This window comes from Barbatula barbatula (genome assembly GCF_947034865.1).
Source record: "Barbatula barbatula genome assembly, chromosome: 15".
Taxonomy (NCBI): domain Eukaryota; kingdom Metazoa; phylum Chordata; class Actinopteri; order Cypriniformes; family Nemacheilidae; genus Barbatula; species Barbatula barbatula.
Window position 1 is genome coordinate 4942616 of NC_136778.1, and position 19694 is coordinate 4962309.

At 38.6% G+C, this 19694-nt stretch overlaps 1 protein-coding gene across 1 annotated transcript; it reads right to left on the reverse strand.

Moving 5' to 3' along the window:
* Window positions 1-53: 53 nt before the first annotated feature.
* Window positions 54-19596, reverse strand: vash2 (vasohibin 2). Its single transcript, XM_079475461.1, has 7 exons — window positions 18684-19596; window positions 14660-14748; window positions 14048-14104; window positions 12948-13022; window positions 7991-8372; window positions 6875-6999; window positions 54-2695 (listed from the first exon to the last, which is right to left on the reverse strand). The coding sequence occupies exons 1-7, from the start codon at window positions 18996-18998 to the stop codon at window positions 2626-2628; spliced, it is 1113 nt and encodes a 370-aa protein (XP_079331587.1). The 5' UTR covers window positions 18999-19596; the 3' UTR covers window positions 54-2625.
* Between the last annotated feature and the right edge of the window lie 98 nt (window positions 19597-19694).

Genomic DNA, 19694 nt, shown 5'->3' on the forward strand with positions numbered 1-19694 from the left:
ATTTAAAGGTGTCTATAGAACCTCATATGTGCTAAGCAAGAAGACAGACTGATGATTTAAGCATTTATATTTTAATATCTTTGGGAGCTGTTGCTATGCAGATGTATCACTCAGTGACACTCAAGAGAAATGTTACAGAGCGACATTTTGTAATTCTGCCAAATGAGAATGATTGAAAAAAGATTGATATGCTTTTTACAAACGTGCATTCACATAGTTTATCCTTTTCATCCTATACATCCATTCTTAGAGAACTGGCTCACTGTACCAATGAATATTTAGATGAGAGTCACACAGAATGTCACTGTCTGAGCACACAGAAATACACAAATCTATACAAAAAAGATTTTTATTAAAACATGCTACAGAGGAAAATAAACCGATTACAGAAGTATTTCGTCATTGGCAAATGCAGGTGACGCAGAAACACATTTATGACTGAATAAGACTTCCCGGTACAGACAGCGGTAAGGCTTTCGAAAGAAACAACTGAGGGTCAATCCAAATTCATAGTCCTTAATCCAAATTCAAGTCCTTTTTTAAACTAGATTTATATACACAAACAGTTCAATCGCAAAATTGAATGCGATGATCAACATTCGTCTCTTAAAAATACATTTACAGTCAACTTCTGATCAATAAATAATTTGTACAATACATCAACATTGATTGTATTTTCAGACACGTCAAGCCTGCATTACGACATAAAACAAAATTCCACAAAAGTATCGCTACTCTTGTGAATATTAATTCTAATGAATTTTGTGGCAAAACACAAAATATGTGTATTGTCTTGAATAAAGGTAAATGAGTCATCAGTGTGCTTCAATATCAGTTCTATGTGCTCTTCAATCACAAAAACAGAGCCAATGCTAAAATAATGTTATTTAATTCTTTAAAGACGTGTCTTGTCTTAGCACCTTTCAGGAGAGATCATTGCATTTTCATTTTACCAAAACTATTTTTTGTGATTAAAAAGTTCCAAACTCACAATTTCACAAACATTTGCTCAGTTACCAAACATCAAGTTATGAATGCTTAAAATCTGTAACAATTCGTCAGGTGCCAAATAAAGCGACAGATCACTTCTCTACCATAAAGTGTCTGATCAATGGTACGACAGGTATAAAACCGGCATGATCTTCATGTCAAACCTTCAGTCTTACAGGTGAGTTTAACCTATATGATAGTCTGGCACTTGTGTGGTTCAAAGCTTTTGATAGAAAGCTGGTACCAATTACAAGGCAGAATGAGCTATAATATGATAATTCAGTCAACAGCACCTGTTCAGAGTGAAACGTTCAGGAACTGCTCGAGACACATCCAAAGAATAGATATCAATATAATTGCTACAATGTCAAAGACAGGTGTACTGTCAAGATGAACAGATCCAAAGACCTGTTCCACGTGCATAGCTTATTCTCATACGAGGTGGTATGCTGTGGATTCATAGATATGGGGTCTATAAAAACGGGCAAGATATGCCAGTGGATGCTCTGACGTCACCACATTATTCATACGAAAATGAGTATTGATTGTTGCATGTTGAAGGGCAACCAAAGGTTTTACATTAATGTAAAGATAAAACAAGAAATGACACAATGGGTAGCATAGATATGTATACATAGATGCCACATTCGACCCCTCCAGTCATCGAGAGATCCGCCATATTGGCACATTCAACATTTCAGCTACAGTCAAACTGTGAAATGTGTTTTCTGGTTGTAAAAGCACAAAAATGTCTCAGGTGAGAATGTGATTGTGTTTTATATGTATAATATCAATATAACAGTACTTGTTGTAACGTGTTAGCAATTATAATGTTTATGTGCATCAACTACTACTGTTACAGATGCACAGTCAACTTCGCAATTATAGACGGCACAGATACAAATAGGCATCTATGTATAAATATCTACGATGTGTGGTACGTCATATAATAGACAACCACGCCTCTCAAAGAAAGTAACAAAATAACGAAACCACGAAACACTGCACTGGCTAACCAACCAGTTAAAAACAAAAAAGAAATATAACAAAATAAAAAATCCTTAAAGTGTAACTTTTTGTTTTTATCGGATGTTTTTATAGAGGAGGGAAGAACAGCACAAAGCATTTTTATTGTACGGCAGACTTGAACCTTAGTCAATAAATCATTTATATTACAGGAGTGTCTGGGTTTTTGTACAGAATAAAGCAGACTGGATACAGTCCTGTGGGCAAAGTGTAGCTCTCAGATGTTCAGGTCCCCTGTGTCCTTATGCCTCTGGCGAAAAAGCATCTGACCTTTCCAAAAGGGCCAGACATCCCCAAAATATCTACTGTACCAAAACACGAGGCACCGAGGTTTACATCTACGCCAAGCACAACACGTTCTCACCGCTAGTGACGTTTCTAACACAATATTTGATTGTATGTTGTTGTATATTGTGATATCAATTCTAAATGCTTAACAATGATTGGGGTAGTTATGTTTTCATTTTGGTTACTTTTAACCTTCCACCTTTGCAAAGATAAATATTTAATGGCTGGTAAATGTAATTTTTTGTTCTTCATCTAAAAACTTTGTTTGATGTTTAAAATACAGTTGGTCTGAAGGAGGTGATGGAGAGGACGGCTGGTGGCTCAGATTCTGATCTGATATCCATCACTGAAGGTGCTGAGCTCTGCTGGCTTTCTGTCCAGTGCTGCTGGCCTGCAAAATAAACAGAGATGAAGAGATTGCAATATTACGTAATGACGAAAGCTCCTCATGGTTTAAAAATCGCGGAGAAACAAGGGTGCCGAAGTGACTAAAGAAAAAGAGAAGGTGACTGGACGGATCCAATGCCTCCGCCTCTGTAAAAACAAGTATAGAATGATAGATTACTAACTAAATCTTTTTTCTCACGTCTTGGTTTTCATTTCCAGCTTCTATATAAGAACACACAGACAGCCGCTGAAGAACAAAGCGGTCCATCACAGACCTGCTCTACTGCCTTGACTTTTGATGGCTTCAAAGGTTCTCCACCAAGTTCTCTCTCTCTCTCTCTCTCTCTCTCTCTCTCTCTCTCTCTCATCAGTGTCATCATTTACTTTCATTGTGTTTCTCCAGTGGAGAAAATCAATAGTCCTGCGTGTTCTTCTGACTGATGTAGGCTATTTGAGCCAATGGGATGAACGTCAGGAGATCAATCGCATATATCTGCTCCAGCCCTGCCTTCTACAGTTCTTTCACAAGAACTGAGAATAACGGTTTCTCATGCATAAAGTCATCAGGGTTACCAAACAAAGCTAAACTCGTTTGTTACTTGGAAACCATAGCAGCCTGCCTTGCTAAAGCACCAGAAACGTTTCTTTAAACCTCTATAAACTTTTCTATAAAATACAGACACATTAGACACAATTTATTTTGTGTAAATTGCATTGAATTCAATGTGATGACTTGCAAAGTCAAATGATTTACACAATTCATAAGGCTTCGAAAAAACAAGCGAGAAACTGGATACGAACTATCTAAAGGAACAGATTACTTAAAAATGAAACTATTCATCATTTACTCATCCTCATGTCATTTCAAACCTGTAGGGAACACAAAATATGTTTTTTAAGTATGTTGGAAACCAAACACCACTGGCTCCATTGACTTCCATTGTATGGACACCAAACATTTCTTCAAATATCTTCTTTTTTCCACAGAAGAAAGAGTCATATACAAGTTTTGAATGACACGAGGGTGAATACATTGACAGTGTGGTATAATCATTTAGCAATGTTCTGTACAGCACTCTGCGTTCCGAACAAAGGAGGCAGCCGAGGAACACTGAAAGCTGGAGACGGAGGAGGTGGGGATGAGATTGTAGACAAACATCCGTTATAGAAATAGCCCAGACTTCAGATAATGCACTTTGACAGAGACTGGACTCAGGAAAAGGGCAACGGCATCTCTCTTGTAGCAGAAGTAAATATCTGTTCCCAGTAGAGCCCTGTTCACGGAAGAGTACTGATGTAGACAGTCTACACAGCAGATCAAATGGCATTTTTGTTTCATATTTGTTTGGTGAACTGTGTGTCTTTATTGAATGATATGACATGAACATGCATCCTCAAGAGAATAACCCATCCTTCGCACATCAAAAAAGCATAGTATTGATGCAACCTGGCTGTGATCCAATGGTATTTGAGAGGCTTGTTTAAAAAGTACTATAACCAACCAGCCAAATAACCAATCTGAGATATACAGTTAACTCAATATTACATTTGTTAAACCCACGTGGTGTTGTTTCTAAAAAAACTAAATCTTAATGGCAAGAACTGCCTTTTTGGTTTTTACCCTCCATCCATATTTGTATGCTAAAGAGCATCATGAAGATTCTTTAAAACAACAGCATGTAGTTTTGAAAAGACATGAGGATGAGTAAATATTTAGACTGTTCCTCGAGGCATTTATCTTTATGACAAGTCCTTATAATTATAATCTTAAAAAACGTGGGGGACTAAAGAACAATTTCCTAAAAATGTTCACTTACATGACAAATTCAAAGCCAGTTAAGAGAAAAATTACAAATAAATCAACACAAACTCATATAGCAAGAGATATATATGTGTTCTGTGCAGTTCTTCCAACGCGTGTGTAATTGCGGGTGGTATTCTACTGACGTTAAATGGGTGGTGTGATTCACCAGCTGTCTGGCAAACTTGTGTATGTGTGGAGTTCAACAATTAACATATCAGATGTGAAAGGGAGGGAGGGGGGCTGTGGAACATAGCAAAAAATAGCTCTAATCGTGATGCAGGAGGTCCAGAGATTTATAGTCTAAACTTTGGTGCAATTTCTTCCAATGTGCAGCTGAGCTTCTCTGCATTACCCAAAACAAAGTTTTTTTGTAAGACATATAATAAATAATAAATCTGAGGTTAAACGCGCAACCTGTAATAATTATTGTTACATAACTTAATTAAATTGCTTTAGGGCGAAGACTTAAATGATAGTCACCCAAAAATGGGATTTGTGTCTACAGCAGTGAATGGAAAAAAGACTAACTTATTAAAGTCCAGCGTATGAAATCATTGCAAGAACAGCTCACTCCTCCACTCACCCCTCCCTTTCGAAGCACTGTGGCGGCTGACACGGTACTAAGATGTCGTCGCGTTTTTGCTTCAATCTCGAAGGAGATAAAGTATTTATGAAACGCACTCTGTAGAGCAGTTGGTCCGTTTAGGGCTGCTGTCGAAACAACATGATGAATTCCATGCAAGGGGACGTACAGCTCATTCTAATAAAACATAACGCTTCATTATGTAAGGTCATTATACAACTCTGAACACATAGTTAGGTATATTATTTTACGTTTCCGTCAATCTATCCTTCAAAGACTTACACATAGCACCTTTAGTAATTATAACTATAAATATGCTAAATATGCTCAACTAATTCCGCTAGTACTTTTTTGTAGCATCCCCAGATGCTGAAACTCAGCATGGCTTATTATCTGGCTGAATGGATTAGTGGATGCACATTGGTTCGTCTTGGTTTAGTGTGATATATCTGTGATGGCCTCGCTCACCCCATCTGTTCCACCCAGCCCACATCCACCTCACATTAGAGTGAATGCCAACGCATGTAATGCCTGAGGGCAGCTTGTACTGACAGCGAAGCAGTGTCACATTAACAGAAAGTGTTTGAAACAGCAGTCTCCATAACTAACCGGCTCCAAACCACGGGTCTATTTCCACAGCTTGGGGATCCTTTTGTGTGTGCTTATTAATAGCAAAATATGTACTCTTATTTAATGCATACCCATTTTTATGTATATATTAGTGGTGAAAAGATACAACGGTTTTGCTTCCTGTGCAATAGTAATACAACTAGAGACAGAGCATTGCCTATATTCCCATGGGCACCGCTAAAAGGAAAGGAGTCTTATTTCCTCAACGCCACAGACAAAAGCAAGCCAACGTCTCGCTTGTAAAATGATCGGCAAGGTCGAAAGAGGCGTCGTGCTCCTCTCAGCACAATTACAGAGTGTATTCACCAATGCTTGTGTCGTGCTGCTATAGAAACTCTGAAGTAAACCGGGTTACGCATGAGTAACCGGAGATGAGGGAAACCGTGTGCAGATTTTCAGCGTCACCAGCACAGCTCTAAGGAGAATGCAGTGGGTTAAGACCTCGGTGTGAACTCGACACATGAGTGGATGTTAAATGTAATGTCCAGTGACAGCTGCAAAAGAACACAGAGTTCCAAAATTGTGAAGGAGCTCACAATCTGACAACGATCTGCAGTGATAAAACTCCATCAGTAAGAGTTCGTAATGCGAAACGACAATGCAAAGTTCATGTTATCTGCCCCATGATTGGGGATCATAGAACAAAATGGTCAACTAGTCATGGAACACCTACAACTAGGTGAAGCGGACTACCTAGTGTAGATGTTTTCTTTACATATAGATCGAGTAGCATACATATCTGCTCTCTCACGGAAGTGACTAAAACTGCAATTCATAGAGTGTCATGATTCTGCCGCATCATGTCATGTTTCTCTTGGTTTAGTGGCAGGATCATGACAGAGTCACATGTCTTGTGTGGAGAGACGCAGTTATGGCCCTTATGGCCATCCATACACTCGCTCCGGTCTCGTCTCTGTTCCAGTATTCTCGTTTCCTCGTTATTGATTCATGCCCTACACCTGAACTGTGAACTGTTCCTTTAACTGTGGTTGTGAAAGATCTCAAGTAATTACAGCCTCTTGATACAAGTTTACTGTACAAGAACATCTTAACATATAGCATATATATTAAAACTTAATGTACTATTCTACCAAGAGCCAAAAAGAGGATGTATTGCACTGTGTATTTCTCTTGTTTGGATTTTCAATGGAGTGTCCATTACTTACGATTTGTCTCTTCTGTGGACGTGTTGGCGCCTTTGGGGACTGGTGCCGGATCGCCGCCGCGGTGATAAAGATTTGCCTCGGCTTCGCTCTTTGATGGGAGACTGAGCGCTGGACGACTTGAGGATCTGCAATGAAACCCACATAATAATTTTTACTAATAGTCTATTGAACCCCGACGCAAACAGAACATTTATTTTTCAGTCTGTAAAAGTCTGAAATTTAAGGCAATAAGAAAAAGAAAACGTAAAACATTGAAATCTGAAACAGAGGAACAGATAATGAAGATTGCCCATCTTCAGCCCGGCAGGATGCCAGTTCTAAAAAATAAAACGTCTATAATGGATTTACTAAAGGCGTAAAGCTTGAGCACTTGCACACTACGGGGAGTAAACGCTGTATCACTCTCAATGTTTTTTCTCATTAGTAACTGCGGTCTCAACATTCTGTTCATTAACTTTATGATGCTCATTAACTCCATTACGCCACTAGTCAACATATTTCCGAAACTCTCAATCGCTTGATATTGCTTTCCTCAAATAAACAGCAAAGGCAATGAGGAGTAACTTGGCATTATAATGTTCTCATTTGCTTTATGCTGATTTAAAAGAAAAAAAATCTTTGCAAATGTTCATCCCTTTACTCCTTTCTCATGCTTTGAAATGAAATGTTCATCTAGCTAACAACAGATAAAACAGAGGAAATCTAAAATTCCTCATCGAGAAAAAAATTGAATTTCCACTCTCTACCAATGTGTTGGATGGAAACTATGTCACAGCTGACAGTGATCTTCCACAGAAGTCTGACCTACTTTTACTGTCTACATGATAAACGTGTCCCATGTTACAGTCAAACCAGCTGATCTCTTACTAGTCTGTTGTTCTAACTGTTCATGGATGTCCAAAGACGGACTAAGGGTTAAAAAATGTAAAACATAGATGCATAAAGGCATCTGTACTGTGGCTCTTCCTCCCAAAGGACATCTGACCTTATTTAGCTCTCACAGTTTCCATAAACTTCTGGTACTTTTCACAAATAGGGTAGAAAAAAAGGTGCTGAAATGCTTCAAATTCTCATGAGATTGATAATTTTTTCAACCAAAATCAGCTATGGCCTCACCTTCATCCTCATATCCCGTCCGTGCTTCTCCAGCTCTTTCCGCATGTCTTCGCGGACCTGCTTACTAGCGTTGATCACCAGGTAGTTCCACTCGATAGGCTGGAAAACATGTGGATTGTGGGGCACATACAGGCCGATCTTTACTTTCTTCATCGTGTGCTGGTAACGCCGGTACGAGTCCTCAAAGTCGAACACCAACTCGCTGAGCGTGCGGAAGCTCAGGGATCTGTCCATGAGGTCGGGACGGCGACTCATGCCCAGGGTACCGTAGCGACCGTTGCAGTAAACGCCCAGCACCACATGATGGAAGTGGTGCCCAGAGAACTGCGTCTTAAAGCTGATGGGGAAACGCTCCACAGAGGTCAGACCGTTGGTTAGGTAGCTAGTAAGATGGAGTCAAGGGTCTTCCTAAAAGATGATTTTATTCATCAAATGATTAAATTCATTCATTGGTCTTGAGTTGATTGAAGTAGGTTGTGTAAATCAGGCAGAAATTCTTGAATACATCACTTTCAAGTGCCGGATTAGCAGCTCCTTGCGAATGAGGTTATAATGAAATAATAGATCGATTTTCAACAGTGTGTTAAAATTCAGAGACTTACCCATGTGTCTCAGGAAAAATACCAAGCATCCCCAAAGTTTCTCAACTGCCTGTGTGTTATTGCTTTTTCAGAAGTGATGTCTTTGAACTTTCAATAGCTTTAGTTCGCTTTCTGAAAATCAATCAGCTTCTGTCTTGCTGTATCAACAAGAGACTCTGACGGGAATCATGCAGTGAATTACAAACTACCTTACCTAAATCTTCAGAGTGTAATCCATCCCACACAATTTGGAATACAGATATGAACAATGCAACAAATCAAAAACTTTGCCGAGGAGTCCAATAAGTACTCAAACATATTTTCACCTGACAGACAATAAAATGTTTAATACAACAGCACAGATTGAAGGGCTATAACAGGGCAGTTCACCCATAAATAACAATTTTGTCATCATTTCTTTACCCTCATGTTTGGTCAAAACCTATATATGACTCAAGATATTTTGAGAAATGTCTCAGTGGTTTTGTTATCATACAATGGAAGTCAATAAGGCCGAATATTGTTTGGTTACAAACATTCCTGAAGATATATTTTGTGTTGTGCAGATGAAAGTCATACAGGTTTAGAATGACATGAGAGTGAGTAAATAATGAACGACTTTAAGCTTCCACCTGACAATAGCCTGGCAACCACCCAGAACACCCTGGCAACCATAAAACAACACTATAAATTACTGAGTATGACATGACCGCGTGGCACCACCCTGGCAACCCCCACAGAATCATGGCAACAACTTGTGCACACTTTCAGAAATGTAATACAGTCCAGTTTTTAATACAGTCAATACTGACAACCGATAAGTGAAATATGGTAATAATGTGATATTTGTAGAGATCGGATTGGTCAGCAGGTAATCGGCTAGACTGCTTGTCCCCTCTGGGCTTCTCCCTGTGTCTACCTCATCTCTTCTGTAGTGTTATGAAAGAGCGATCAGTGTTCACTGATACGATAAGCTGTTGCCAGCCTGTGAGTGCATCCGCAGGGTTCACACTAGAACTCATTTGCAAACCTGGAGATAAATCCTAAAAAAAACTTGTGCTTTGATCTCATACATATGAATGACAGCAGTAAAGGGAGTGATTTAGGGAGAACTTTATTAAACAGAAAGATTTTGAAAAAAATGTTGACATCCGAGCATGCTGTGCCGTCAACATGATGAAATGCTTTGTACTTTGCAAACATCTCTTTCATGAATCACAATTGTCACACTTTTCAGTAAACAGTGTGCGGTTTCACTTTGTGTTAAGCTTAAACTGCCAATTCAGCCAAAGGCGCAGGCAACAGATCTGTTAAGCCTGCGCGTCCAACAATGCGACGTAAGGTCCTGGAACTGCTTCGCTGCTTTACCATCTGCCCTTCCAAAACGATCACCAGCGTACCCGTCTACACAATCTGCTGATATTCCTAACACAAGCTTTTCTGTTTATTAATGATCCATCACAGACCCCATACAAATGAGTAATATGACATCTAGCTGAAACTGAAAACCAGTGTAAAATATTGTATAGGGTGTCCATTACAAATGATCATTATGACATTATTGGTTAATGTAAATCTTAGTTTCAATAGAATTTCGGAAGTTGTCAGTAGACGGTCAAACCTATTGTTTCTCTGTGCTGATGTTTCTTATTGCGTAACTGCCTCTGTGTACACACAAATACACACACCCACATAACCCCCTCTAGTGATATAAAAGTGTCTATAGGAGATGCATAGGGACAAGGAAGGCCTCGAAACCTTGTAATACCAAATAATAAATGATTGAAGATCCTGGATGTCCTCTTTCTACACCTTAAATCGAAATTAAAATCTAATCTTCTGGCCTGAGTAATTCTTAAGTATGTTTTATTCGTACTATGTCTCATTGCTCTTTTCTTCCTTTTTTTGTCTGTTTAGCCTGTAGTGTTGTTTTATATTTTGTGTAACACAGTGGTCAAATAAAATTAAATGAAGACACCACGGTTTCACATTACCCATCCACAAGATCACGTGATCTGCTCAGCAGCGGTGCTGTGAATTTCAACATTTTAATCTGTAAAGTGTTGGGATTACTTCTGCTATAGGCTCCGAGAACACGGTGTGGAATTATCATTTTGATTTACGTCTTTTACATTTGCAGACAGCTGGCGAGTTTAGTCTTTTATGAGTTTGCAAAGCATTACATAACTAAACAATACATGTTATGCAATGCAAAGTGAAGAAAAATTATGTTATGTACAGGACCAAAAACTCCCTGTTCGTGTCACAGATTTCCCGAATGAACTGATATGATCAAAATGTATTTACAGGATTATAATAGGTAAACTTTCACCTGTTTTATATTCATGTGCTTAAATAAGTAATCCATGATGGACAAACATCTAGGAAATGTTTTTATCTTTAACTCGGGACACAATTAAAATGTGTTTATAGCTTCGTAAGCCATTTCTTTTTTTCCATTGCATTTTATGAGTTACATAAAGATATGAATATATCTATACATACATGGCAAATGCCACAAATCAGCAAATACCAGCTCAGCAACAGCTTAAATCAGCACATGGCCAGTTTAGGACCACCTAAAACCAGCACATGACCATCTTACACCAGCGCAAACCAGCTACCATACTTCAAAACCTACCTAACCAGCATATGCTGTTTTAAAAAAAATGCAAATACTAGTAGTATCACACAATCCCATTTTGAACGAACCAGCTTTCACATAACCAAATTGAGAAAAACAGTTCAAATAAATTGCCCATTAAAAAAAGGTAGCATTCTAAAAGTGCAGTGTGACTGTGGCATTAGCCACCAAAAAATAAATGAATAATACAATTAGAAACTAATTATATACAATTAGAAAATAACATGAATTGCCTTAAAATCGTGTTAACTGACTACGCTCTAAAAAACATTTTAGCCAATTAAACTAGTGTGACTAGCTGGGTAGTTTATTTTCCCTCGTCTCCGAGCCTAGCAACCAGCAATCTAACCAACTTAACCTCAAACTTCAGGAAATAGATCCATGATCGTTGCCTCATTGTTCTCTGATACTCTGTCCATTAGTGTTTGGGTCCTCTGGGACCTTACATCATTAAGTCACAAGTGTATACTGTTTTACACTGTTTGCCTGGCCGGGGGGGCTGCTAGAATTTTATAGTTTTATTTCTTTAACACTGCATATAGGAATTTATGGTCTGATATTTTACCTGTGTTTTGACTTGCATAACCGTATATGTTTTGCTTATAGTCAATATGTTTTCTTGTATAGCTGTGTGACAATTGTAAATAAACTTGACTTGACACAGCCCTTAGAAAAAGGCAAAGAGCGTCAGATTAAAGGACTAGTTTAGTACACAAAGACACGATCACAGAGAGAAGTTAACTAGAACCCCTCTTTCAACAGCCTGACACAGCACTACAAATCTGAAAACAGAGAAAGCATCCATTCATTACTAATGACCCATGAGATGCTTTTCAAAGAGCAGTCTACACTGAAACCTTTTCATCTCACAGTAGCCCCACGAAACATGGTACGATCGGCAAAACAGATCTCTTAAACGCATTTCCGCCGAAGAAGTCTGAACCAACAGTGCGTCTTTGTGCGTTCGGCTTCTGCTTGGACCCGGATGATGACATCAACCTTGTGTAAACCCATGACCCCTGATAACTGACGCTAATGGTTTTCGAAGGAACTCAACCTCCCGGCGTCACTAAATGGCACAGCTGCCTGTACAGCATGCACTGCGTCTTTCTTTAGAAGGAGAATCTACTACGACTCCTAGTTTCCTAGCAACAACTGAATTTAAGTTCCTCACGCTTAAAGGCTTCCTCAGGCTTCCTCAGAGTTAAAGGCTGGGAGATCATAAGGAAATAAGTGATGTGAAGCACATCGCTTTTGATAGATCAATGCTACTTATGAAGCTCTCCATCTCAATTTGAGTCCAAATGAGTTTTTAGGAATAATTATGCTAGTAAGAAAGTGAAATGGGGTTTTCCCAAGAAAAGTAACTTTACTTGATGGTTTATTCTGAAGGAAGTGGTTTATGTTTGTTTGCTTCTACATGGCTGCTAGGTTATATCATACCGGATCAAGTTTAAACTGCTAACCCTCAAGTCTCTATATTCTGGTCTCTAAAGCTCAAGTCCCTTCCTCCAACCAAACTAAAAAGTCTTACTGACAGTAAGGGTGTTTAGAAAATCCGACATCTCAGCAAGCTGCAGGATTTGCGGCATCACTCACAAACAGTGGTGCAAAATTACACCAAAGTGAATACGTAGGCTTGAGGATAATGTTAAAATGCCTGAGCTGTCGTAACAGTGATGCAGCACTGAGGGATTTCACCGGTGTCTCAAGAAATCAGGTGCAAGGATACATTCCAAGGATAACTGCTTCAAGGCATTTAATGGGAAGTGATTCTCGTATCATCTCTCTGGCGGTCTCCATCAACCTGAAGGACAGGGAAAGAGATTTGATCAAGTAAGGCAATTACAGGTTTTCAAATTGAAATTAACCTACATGTTTAGATACACTTATGGGAAAACAACCAAACTAAAACTTCTTTTTAACTGCAAATCTAAACTAAATGTGTCACAGGCCTTTTATCCTATTTTGTAAGCCCTAGGGTTATCTTGTTTTGTTTCATACTTAATATACAAATAATATTAAAATAATAATGTGTATAAATAATATTAAATAATACATTGTTAATAATACATTTAAATTGTTTTAAAAAATATTAAATATACATTTTACATATAAATAAACAATTTGCAAAATGGGTCGTATAACTCTATCGCATTTAAGTTTAGGCATGTAATGGTTGCTAGCTAATGTAATTTACTTATTTATTTTGCTTGTTATCAGAAATAACCTGCAGGGACTCTATTCTTGGATGGTGTTAAATTCAGGCCACAAAAGTGTGCGTGCACAGTAACGTTTGTTTTGTTTATGCTGTTGCTTTGAAACTGTCTATAGACCACTTCGAAAGACTTAAACAATGCTGGTCCAAAATAACTTCCTGTTTCTATTTTTTTAACTGCCTAAACATTTTTAACAATTGTTTTTTTTAAGTTTGAACAAAATACAATCAATGAATAAAAATGCTAAACGAATATATTTATGATTCAATTGTATATGTAAGATTATTTTCTACATTTACTGTACATCTTGCGAAGTGGTCTATATGCACGGTCAAGAGCAGTGCGGCCCCTTTAAAAATCACAACCGTAAAACTTCACTTTACCTTGAATTGAAATGTGTAAAATAAATTATTGCAAGGTTATGATCAGTGTTAAGTGTTACATTTAGTTGTTGTTTTTTTGTGAGAGGACATATCAGCATTTTACATTATGGTTGCCAACACTGCAGAAAACAACAAATCGATGTTTTCAATAGTGTAAAATTAGTAGACAAGTACAAGAATAACAGGAAAAGGGGGGATGATAAAAATGTCAGGATGATGTCAGCACTCACCCGCTCAGAGGTCTAGTTTTCTTTATCTCAAAGAACTGGGTTCCAGTGTGGTTGTATCTGTCGGCAGTTAAGGAGCTACGTGAGGACGTTAAGTTTGTTCGCCTCATTTAGGAAGCTCATTTTTCCTGTTTTTTTCATTATGATTCATGCGTGTCTAAGCGCACAGCTGCTAACAATATCCTGCTGAAACCTACATCCTCATTTCCTCTCACTGAAATATTCCTCACACACAGTGATGAATGTAAATATCCTCAGCAGCTGAAAATATCTTACAAAGACTGCTGAAGACATTGTGTTAGACAAGATGTTATGACGTGATCGAAATTATAAGTTACATAGAAATCTATATCAATACACAAAATCCTTAATCTGTCTACCTTTAAAGTACAACATAACTCAGCTAAAAGAAACATCGCATTTCTGAGTACCTAAAGTATTCAGACCTGTCCGTAATATCAGTCTAAATTAAAGTGACTGACACTTCAACTGAATGTTGTTTTGAGTGACTCAAGTAACAAATTATACAAAGAGGAAGAACATCACTGAAATCCTAAATAAGTATGTTTGCCTCAGGGTGTTAAATGCAAATGGTTTGCACGGGGTAAAGGATACTGCAGGTTTCTCATGTAGTTCTGGACGGCGTGCAGCCAGTCAGGCACAGACATGGATGGCTTAAAGTTTGGAACCGATGGCACGGGGGGCTGAAAAAACAAAGACAGTGTTACTGAAATAACAGAAGAGTACATTTAAAGTGTCACAGGAAGGGGTCCATTCAAAAGGTATGTATATTGCCTAAAAATATCATTTTAGCTCAATGTCAAGGTAGCTTTGGATGAAAGGCCCAGACCCAGAAAAACTAATATTTAGTGTGAATACTTTGAGTAAATAATCCTTTAACTCCAAACAAAACCCTTTAGGGGATGGTTCACCGAAAAAATGAAAGTTCATTTATCGTTTACTCACCCTCATACCATCCCAAACCTGTATGACTCGCTTTCATTTGCAGAACACATTATATATTTTGAATAACGCTGGTAGCCAAACAACATTGGCCTTCTTTGACTTTTTATTTTTGGGTGAACTGTGTTCAATAAGAAGACCAGATTCAAACCAAGAGGGTCACAAGTCAACTTCTCCTTTCCAATAGAAGTCACCATGAGTTTCACAACCACAAAATCTAAAGCACATCAGTCTAATTTAATCTGATGTCTAAAAGGAATGAAAGGTCTTTATCATTTGATTCTGTAGAAACAATAACTTACTGAGCATTTGCACATAAGATCTGCGTAACTGTAAATGACCCATGAAGAGAAAAGAACAATTGAAAATACTGTATGTCTTCTTGCACACAAGAAAGAGGAACAGAAGCTACTAATGGAATGACAATGACATTTATAGTACATATAGTATCAAAGCTTTTCACATGCAGGCAAGGTCTTATTTATATTAAGCTCTACGATAAAAGCCCCATCTCTACTGTAGAAAGATGAGGAAATGAGAATTAGAATCATCTCCTGTTTCTTCTTTATCTCTTCCCTCTCGGTGCAGAGGAATGAGAGACTAGAGTTTCAAAAAGGAGAGAAGTCTCATATTGACTGTTGAAACCTTTAACAACCCGATAAAGAAATGAAACACACATTACAATGTTCTTAGTTCTGCAGCAACGTTATGATGGCAGAATATCAATGCTGCTGTTCTGAGCAAACTAACTCTGAGCAGCTTTTTTAAGAAGATGCAAACACACCTTCATCTTCTCAAGAAAGGTGTTTGGAATCCTGAGGTGCTACAAACGTCACTGGAACATTAAAGCCTTGTGAAAGTAGTGCTATCGAACAGTATAGCATATCTTTTTTTATTTACAAGAAACATTGTTACAGTACATCCCTATGTTTGGACCGTGACCCATACATTCTAAATGATCTTATCACAGAACTGGTTACTGATAGGCTTTGGGTTTTGTTTCCATACAATGGAAGTCAACGGGGGCCAGTGTTGTTTGGTTACCAACATTCTTTTAAATATCTTCTTTTGTGTTCTGCCGGACTAAGTCATACAGTTTTGCAATGACATGAGGGTCAGTAGATGATGAAATAATTCTCATTTCTGGGTGAACTATCCCTTTAAATCGCTTAACACCAAGCACATTTTGTGAACTTGAATATCGCTGCTGTCCTAAATTCGCTATTTTTCAGAAAATGGTAAAAGCAATGTCATTTTAATCGATTAAACACTGTACAGCACTTTTTAATACTTTGTATTGGTTAGATATTTCCAAAACCCGGTGACAAACATAAATCATTATTATTAATCACCCTTTATGGCAAAAAATTTTAATCACGAAATATGGAGAATTCAGAAGGACAAAGCAGCGATGTCTGAATACATACGTCATTTCAAATATAGATTTTGACAGTCTGAATTCTCAGAAGGAGTGTTCATTTACTCTTCTCTACTCCATTGGCTTGAGTCTAAACTGGGTCTGTCCCTCCCTGAAAAGAGGTCAACAAAAATAGGACACTCTCCACCATCACGGTACTGTTAGTTGACCACTGCCCACTCGTGGGACTGTACCGAAACTCGAGACTAGCTATAGATGACACTACAGCCCAGCCAAAACATTTGTCTATCTATAGCTTTTGACTTTTTGGTTGGTATGTTTTCCATCTTTTAGGTGGTTAGTAGTACATCATTTGCTAGTTTGGTATGTATTTTAAACATGTGATGCATCAAAACAATTTCATTAGCATTTTTGATCTACTTACTGTAGTTTGGTTGCTGTAAAATTCAAACCACTAGTCAAAACAACTGGATTGACAGGGATTATCTCCAGTAAATCTAGACAATGGATTATATCAAACTCAACTCCAAGACTCTATGGGGCGGTTTCCCGGACAGGGATTAGTTTAAACCAGGACAAGTCTTAGTTAAATTAGGTTGTTTTTATAAAACGTACTTTACCAAAAACATTACCGGTCTGCATCTCGAGACAACACAATCGCATTGATATATTTTAATGTGAGTGCAAGTTGTTTTCGATCAAGACACTTCTAACATTTAAATTAGTCTGGCACTAGGCTTAAACCCTGTCCGACAATTAGACAAACACAACAAAGTGGTTTTAAATATGTATGAAGCATAAAATTCACTGAATAGTGCACAGAATCGTCTTTTTAAATATTGTTTACTACACTAACACGGATACTGCTGAACATTCCGGTATGTCATTTGTTTGCATGAGAACTGCAGTGTCCTCGCATCCAAGGTTACCACAACCAGAGAATGTGAATCTTCGTCAATAAAGGCGTTTGTATGTTCAACAGCACGACAGTCACTCTCTATCCATCAGGATTTAACAGGAGGGTCAGGTTTGTGCCGATCTGTCTGATCACATGATTCACTGTACGCACCTGTTCAACACCTGCTGGTGAGAAATGCCTTATATAAATCACTCTAACATCTGGGGAGCTGAAAAAACACTTTTGACCAATCAGACACATGTGCTTTGCATTCATCAGCACTCTGTCAGACTGTGTAGGAATGAACAACTGTGGTCTAACAAAACAATACACGTCGTCTGCTATGCACATACAGCTTGACCCATCTGCTTTGAGGACTAGGGATTACTTTGTGAGTCACTTTATCCCTGATTCCAATTTATAAGGTAACTCTATCAAGGGTCATTCAGGCATTACTGGTTTATGCTTAGAGGATATTGTCTCAAATAATCAAATTTTTCTATCTATAGATGTGCGTAAAAGCACATCATCTAAATAAACGAACAGTGTAGTTTTCATTGGATCAGATCTCTAACTTGCCTGGATTGTAATTAAATTATATCAAGGGACAATGTGGCACACTGTTGGAAGCCAGAGGGATGAGTAGATAGGGATGAGTAGATCGGTTCACGTGTCATACACTTCCTCTCATTGGAATTTGGGTCACATAGCTCGCAGTTGTGGGATGTCCTTTATATATCGAACGTATTGAATACAATTCTTAAGTGACTCAAATACTTAATTGACCGACTATAAGCTGTTATATTATAGCTATCAAATTATGGTTTCAGTGTGGTAAGCAGGGTTTAATTCTAGTAATGAAATATAAGAAAATGCTTACTACACTTTTACCATAATAAAATCATGGTTGATATAACAATCCTAAAAGGAGGTTCAGTTATCAATATGTTGCATCTGTGTAAAACTTACCCGTATAACTTCAGTATATGGGGCAATTCTAACTATTAGTTGTTATTAGCATGGCTATTACTACTTATAAAGAACGTATTCTGCATGACCGTATTCTACATCCCCAATCCTACCCAATACCTAAACCTAAAAAACTACCTTACTAACTATTAATAAGCAAAAAATTAAGAGTTTAATAGGGGGAAAGTCGTAGTTAATGGTTAGTTAATAGTGACAATTGCCCCCAATACTGAAGTGTGACCAACTTACCGTACAAACAAATACTGTGCCACAGCCATGGTACATAATGATTACCCTAAATACCATTGTATCTAAAAAACTAGTATTCCCATGTCCAAATAAACCATGTTAGAACAAATAATACAGGGTCATCTGCACAAATATAAATCAGTTGACCAAAAACTGCTGTCTTGGTAGTTATTTAAACTTACTTTAGGGAGGTGTGTTGCATTTAGTATCCTATCGACCATATCATGTCCATCAGGGTGAACTTTGGCGACGTGAGACCACATTCTCTCCCAGGTGACAGTGTCTATTGGAAAGCCCGTCCTGTTCACGTAAAACGGAACCCCTCCATCTTTCTCATCTTCCTCACCGGACGACCTACCGGTGTTGTTTGCGGCAGTGGACAGGGGCGATTCGGGGGCCGGACCGGTAGCGTGACGGTAGGTACTGGTGCTTTTGGACCGACCGTGTCTGCTGATCTTGGCCGTGGAGCCGCTGCTTGTGGCGGTCGGTCCGGTCATTGTTCCGAAGTCTTTAGAGGGGGGAGTTTCCCGTGCTGTTCCCCAAATCAGTTATGGTCGCCCCGCATTCATACGAAACGACGTGTTGCGCCGCATTCTTGCATAGTGATGTACCGAAACCGCATGGTGCTGTGAAAATTCTGGTGGTTTTGAAAGAGATTCGGAAAAACGTGGAGTAGGGTTGAACGATTCGGTTCAGATTGGAAAACGCATTCGCGGAAACGGCTGTGCCCAGTGTGAACGGTACCGGGTGTACAGTACCGCATACTGTGGGTGCCGATCAGCACCAGATGTCCAAGGTGAAGCTGCTTCTAGTCCAGTTAAAGGTCTGCCGCTGAAACTGTTTCATCCTTTCGAACCAAACCCACTGCGAGGGCGTCCGACTGCATGAAAAGAATGCATCACATGCGGAATGATGCAAAAGAAGTATACTTCGAAATTGGACTGTATACTATTTATGACTATGAATATGACACTTATGGATGTAGGCGTGTAACCGCATCCCCTGACGGTCTCAACAAATGGTTACTGTAGCGCTTTGATAGTGTTATTCCATCGCCGTAAACGACAGCCAATCACGTTCCGACCGCTTCTCATTGGACGATGCAACAAAGCGAGGCGGGATGAATTCCCCGTCAAGGCAACCGATTGGTCGATGATTGCTTTAAATTGCGGAAATGGGCGGGGACATTAGTT